Source organism: Mustela nivalis (genome assembly GCF_964662115.1).
Source record: "Mustela nivalis genome assembly, chromosome: 14".
NCBI lineage: Eukaryota > Metazoa > Chordata > Mammalia > Carnivora > Mustelidae > Mustela > Mustela nivalis.
Genome location: NC_139033.1, coordinates 89,150,266 through 89,156,265, shown reverse-complemented (window position 1 = coordinate 89,156,265; position 6,000 = coordinate 89,150,266). Strand labels below are relative to the sequence as shown.

The 6,000-nt window shown below is 51.2% G+C and overlaps 1 protein-coding gene across 2 annotated transcripts in view; it reads left to right on the top strand.

The window, feature by feature from the left end:
* The first annotated feature begins 1,911 nt into the window (after window positions 1-1,911).
* Window positions 1,912-6,000, top strand: part of ZNRF3 (zinc and ring finger 3) — a 160,040-nt gene continuing 155,951 nt past the window's right edge. The window contains exon 1 of one of the 2 annotated variants that reach the window (XM_082698021.1): window positions 1,912-2,457. In XM_082698021.1, coding sequence (XP_082554147.1) covers window positions 2,158-2,457 — 300 coding nt within the window. In that variant the 5' untranslated portion in view covers window positions 1,912-2,157. The remainder of the gene's footprint in view (window positions 2,458-6,000) is intronic. The other variant, XM_082698019.1, reaches the window with a different exon arrangement.

The following is a 6,000-nucleotide window of genomic DNA, read 5'->3' as shown; positions in this document are numbered from 1 at the left end:
GGGGTGGGGAGCAGGGGTCAGGTCAAGGAAGATTGGGATTTGGGGAGAGGGGGCTCACTGTCATTTTAAATATAGCAGCCTGGGTCCTGAGGGTGTGATATTTGAACTAAGCCTTCAAAGGGCAGAGAATAGCCTTACACAGTAATCTGTGTATGTATGTATGTATGTGTGTGTGTTTTCAGGAAAATACCACTAATGACTTTGAAATTCTTTAAACAACTGTATTGAGGTATAATTGACAAACCATTAAACTCATCCTTTTACAGTGTATAATTCAGGGTGTTTTATTATATTTTCAGACTTGTGCAACCATCAGCATTATCTAATTCCAGAACATTTGCATCACCCCCAAAAGAAACCTATTAGCAGTCACTACCCATTCCTGCCTCTCTCCAGCCTCTGGCAACCACTAATTTACTTTCTTTCTCTGCAGATTTGCCTATTCTGGACATTGCATCTAAATGGAATCACACACCTTGTGGTCCTTTGTGACTGGCTTCTTTTACTGACCAAACGTTCTCAAGGTGCATTCATATTGTAGCCCAGTATCAGTGCTTCGTTCCACTGTAGGGATATACTGTTTTTGTTGACTCGTTCATCAGTTGATGGTGACTTTGAATTTCAAATACTGTGAAGTGTCATAGTTGGGCTGTAGTAATGGACTTCCCCCTTAATGACTGGACTGTTCCATCTAGGGGGAGTTTCCTAAGCAGAAACTCTGGGTGGTCCAAATGTGGCAATGCAGATTAGTGGATTTTTTTGAGTGTATTTTCTATTCCACATTTTGCAAACATTTTTTCTACTTTAAAATGCAACCTTGGTAAATTGTTTACCCAAGATAATACTCATTGAGTTTTCTTTTTGTCTTTTTAGTATTTTGGGTGTGGTAGCAAATAGAAGCAGATCATCCTAACCAAATATTTGCGGATATCTGAAGAAAGCCATTTTGCTGAGAAAAGGAAAAGCCCACGGAGGAAGTGGGAATTGAATCTCAATTTTGAGGGAAGAGTTTGATTTTCATAGTGCTAGAAGAGGACGGAAAAGGCATGTTCCAAAGGGGGGCGGGGACTTGAAAAGTTTATCTGCTGGGCGACTGGGGACCCCCTGGGCCCTGGGGCATGTATTTGCTACTTTAAATTTGCAGCCATCATTCTGTGCATAAAGACTGATGGTATTGGAATACTCTGGCCTTCTGCACACGGAGAGACTCAAAGTTCCAGAACCCTCTTGGGGGGGGCGGTGTTTGAGTTTCAGCTTCTGGGCTGCAGAAGGATGAACTCCACCAGAATCCCATGGTTAAATGGCTCCCACCTCCGCCCCCCAAGTTGAGTAACTGTCTTAGTGACACTGGGGCAAGAATCAGACGCGTCTCAAGAGGCAGGGCTGAGCTGCAACCGGCTGTGACCCGCGGGGGCATCTCCCATTCGATCCCAGAGGCGGGGGGTGAGGGTCGAGAGCCGGGTGCGGGCTCCCGGGAACTGTGGATTGGGGCCGCAGAGCCGGGAAGGACAAGGCCCTAACTACCGCACGGGACCAGGAGGCGTGGAGCCTCCAGAGAGAACGCAGTCGCCTGGCAGCAGGATGCTGTCCGAGTTCCCGCCGAACTCTGGCAACCGGGACGAGAAATGTCTGCCGCTGGGGGCGGAGCGCGGATGAAGGGGTGGGGCTACAGCGTGGGGGCGGGGCGAGGACGAGGGGGCGGGGTATAGATGAAGGGGGAGGGGCGGAGAGAGGCCAATGGGGCGGAGCAAGACGGTAGGCGGAGCGAGAACAATGGGGTGGAGCGCAGGCGGTCGTCGAGGGGCGGGGCTGGGACGAGGGGGCGGAGCGAGCTCGGGGGCGTGCCCGCCCTTCGGGCCGCCCCCCGCCGCGCCCGCCCCGCCTTCCCGCTCCCCGCCCCCGGCGGCCGCGGCGGTCGAGTGCGGGGAGGGAGGGGAGAGCGGGTCACGACGTTGCCGGGGCGGGGATAACCCCTCACGTGGAGCAGATGAAAGGGCCGCGGCGCGACGGCCGGGGGAGCCGAGCCGAGCCTGCGACCCACAAAGCCGCCGCCGCCGCCGCGATGGGGCTGTGAGGCGTCCGCCCGCGCTCGGTCCTCCGCCGGCCCGCGACTATGCCCGGCCGCGCCCGCCCTCCGCGCCCTCCCGCCGCAGGACCATGAGGCCGCGCTCGGGCGGGCGCCCAGGGGCCCCGGGCCGCCGCCGCCACCGCCTCCGCCGCCGCCCCCGCGGCCCCCGCGGCCGCTGCCTGCCGCCGCCGCCGCCGCTGCCGCTGCTGCTCGGGCTGCTGCTGGCGGCCGCGGGGCCCGGCGCGGCGCGGGCCAAGGAGACGGCGTTTGTGGAGGTGGTGCTGTTCGAGTCGAGCCCGAGCGGCGACTACACCACCTACACCACCGGCCTCACGGGCCGCTTCTCGCGGGCCGGGGCCACGCTCAGCGCGGAGGGCGAGATCGTGCAGGTAGCTGCCCGCCGCCCGGGCCCCGCGCCGCCGCAGCCACAAGATGGCTCCGGGGGCTGCGCCCGCCGACCCCGCCGCGGGCGGGCGGGCGGGAGGGGCGGCGAGGAGGTCGGCTGCATCTCTCCCCGGCCGGCGGGCGGGACGCGGCCTCCGGGGCGCCGCAGCGGGGGGCGAGTGCACGTGGGGACTCTGTCTCCTGTGGGTCCGGGGGGCGGGAGGGGGACCCCGGGTCCGGATACCCATGTTGGGGCGGCCCCCTTGGGCTGGTTGGGCATTTCGGTTTGCCTCAGGTGGAAGTCCTGGAACTACCTGTTGAATGCCAACTTTGGAAAGAAGAGTGATGAAGAATGAGGTGGCTTGTTTCAGGTCACAGGCTTTGCTTTCCATCCTTGCGTGTTCTTTTTGAGAGTAGTAGCCAGGTTTGTCCGCGGGCTGCCCATTAGGTTCTTTCCTGGAACCTGCCGCCAGCTTCACCTGGGCGCTGACCCCCCTGCAGGGCTCTGGACAAGCAGCAGCAGGCAGGGAAGCAGGGGGAGCTGGCGGAGGAGTGGGGATCGCTAGTGCCCTGGAGTGGCCGGAGAAGGCAGCCTTCGCTGCGTGCCTCAGATTACAGAGGGTGGGAGGGAGACTGCCTGCCCGCTCCTGGGCCAAGGACTTCTGCGGAGGGCCTGGAAATCGGGAGACAGGGTCGCTCACTGACAGGGCCTCCCCACCTTGCTCCCAGTGAGAGAGGTCTGCATTCCAAAGGGAGCTGGCGAGGCAGAGCTTTTAAGCCGTGCCTACACTTTGGAGGAGGGACTGAGTTGAAGCCTCTGCGGTTGCTGAGCCGGGTAGATGCCTTCCCGCTTCCTTGGCTATGATTTTATCAACTTGTTAGTAGACTGCCAGCGCACTTATGGCGGTTAATATGCATGCCTCGGATGCGGGCGATTTGAAATGGTTGGCTTGATTTGGAGCCTTTTTGGAGGTGATGGGATAGCTGCAGGGCTCTGAGCTTGGGGCCTTCTGTGCTTTACTCTTGGATGACTTATGAATGAAAAGAGGGAACTGTACGGATGATTGCATGGCAGCCTCTTCTTTCCCCTCCCGTGGTGCATACTCAGCCCGGTGTGGATAGGACAGGGAGCTGTGCAGCTTGGCTCCTTAGAGGTGTGTCCTTACAAAGACGGGGGAGGCACTCTTGCCAGGCATTAATCAACAGCATTGCCTCACAGGGCTCTTATCCCCATCTTAAACTTCTGCAGGGTAAATACAAGGGGAAACACATGTTTGAGTCCTGTGACTACATATGTTAAAGGCTTTGGACTTTTTTCCTTGCTCATGTTATAACTATGGTCTTTAATTTATAAGCTTTAGAGAAGATGGTCTACGTTTTACTGGCGGTCTTCAAAAATAGTTTGAATCTTAAAGCCTGCTCCTTGTAGCTCCTTGTTTCTCTTTGAGATTTTCACTGTGCCCTGATGGCTTTAGAAATGTTTGATTTACAGCTTTCTAAGAGAAAAGATGTTTTAATGTGGCACTTCACTTTTTGAAGGAGACTTTTGAAGTTTGCGATTTTTATCTGCAGTGTTTTAACTTGTACGCTCTCTCCACCATAGTTTGTCTGGCGGGCTATCCATTATGGGTAGTGCTGGGCTTTGAGATAATCCTGGGTTCACCGTTTAATACAAAATTAGCAGTTTAAACACACCATTTGTAGCTATTTTATCCCTGTGAGTAGAGCAGGAATGTATGAATTTGGCAGAAGGAATCTATTCTCTTTTGACTCTTTTTGAAGTGCTTATCTAACTTTTTTGCAGTCCATTAGCTTAGTGCCCCCCCAAATTAAGTCAACAATTGCTAAGTAAAGAAAAATGACTTAAATGGTATTTAATAAGTAGAACTGTTAAGCAATCACTAATAGGTGTCCTTAATTCCTTTATAACTGCACAGTGTGTTGGTGAGTTTATCTGAGCTGTCTGAATAGTAATTTCTTGCTGTTCTCACTCCATATCTTTAATAACTTTATTGTGGGGGCCTACTTGCTGAACCTCTCAAGTGCAGAAACGGAGCTCAGCGTGGCTCTCCGGGCCATGTGTGTACAGAGGCTGGCATGCTTTTATTAGTTCTTCAAATACTGCTCGGACTGAAGTAACTGGCATGGTCCCTGTCAGCCCTGAAAAATGTTTTTGTAAGGGAAGCTGGTGTTTCAGGACGGCTGGGAGGAAATGTAACATTTTGTATGAAAAGTGACAATGTAGAAGAAGCAAATTGGTATTTAGCTTCAGATTAATCATGTTTTTTCCTAAGCACTTTATTGAACTTCTCAAGCCTTTATTTGCTATCTTAAAATAATTGTGCGTGATTTGCTCTTTAAGCTTTTATGATCTTCAGAGCAGAGTTTATTTTCCGATAACTAAACCTAAACAGTGGCACCGAAGCATTGCTTGTGTTATTTCCAGTGTGGTTCGGTAGTGCTGTTGTTCATGGTTAAGGGGAGAAAAAGACCCGTTAAACACGTTTGGGAGTTTTTTTACTTTAAGCGTTCTAAGATAGGAAATTGGTTTGCATGACTGTTTTTCCTCCCTCCCCATTATATACTGGACAGAAGATACCTTATCACAGTCTGGTTTGCCCCAGATACTTCTAATTAGAGTACCTGTTGGTCATTTGCATGAATTAGGGGAAGGGAGGCCTGGTTGAGAGAGACAGAGAGAGAGAGAGAGAGTGCAAGAGTGTGAGCGATAGTAATTGAAACCTTGGGATTAGTCACCAGGATTCTTGGTTCTCTCCTTGTGCATTTTAGGCTTAAATAACTTTTCCAAGGTCACCAGTGTGCTCTGTTAAGAAGAGATATTTTTTTCTTTTTTGACATCTTCATCTGTGAAAGTAGTGGAAACAGTGTGTGGATATGAAATGCTGTTAATTATCTTATTTATTAATGCAGCACTGAAGCCCATTTGCTCCTAAGGGTCAGGCATAGAGTGGGAGTGCTGGAGGAATTAATTACAGCTCTGTCATTCTGAAGTGTGGAACTTTAAAGCGCTCTTAGACGTATTGATACATATTTCAGCTTTGAACCAATTTGTTGCTATTATGAGATCATTATCTGAAACTTGCAGACTTGGCTGCCCAACTCACATGGTTAGTGATGTTAAATAAAGGCCTGATTAAGCACTGGCCAGTGGTATGTGGATTGGTTAAACAAACAAAGAAAATTTGCATCGCTAGAGATGAAAGATTGTTTTAAAGTGGAAAAGCATTTTTCCTCCTTGAAGTCAAATATTTAGAAATGCTTAAATTCATTTGTAGAAGGACGCTGAATGATAGGTTTTGTGTGACTTTAAAATTGGCCTTTCTATATCCTGGGATAAGTGTTGAATGGTCTTGAAAGCAGAGGAAAGTTGAGAACATTTAAGAACTAAGCCAGTGCCTTTAGCTGTGAAGGGTTGGGGGAAGCCAGGTGGCAGGTTAGAAGGGCTGAGGGCATCCTTAAATACCCAATATTAACTAAGGGCATCATAGGGAATAATTTTAGGAAACTAATTCCTCTGCCTTGTTTCC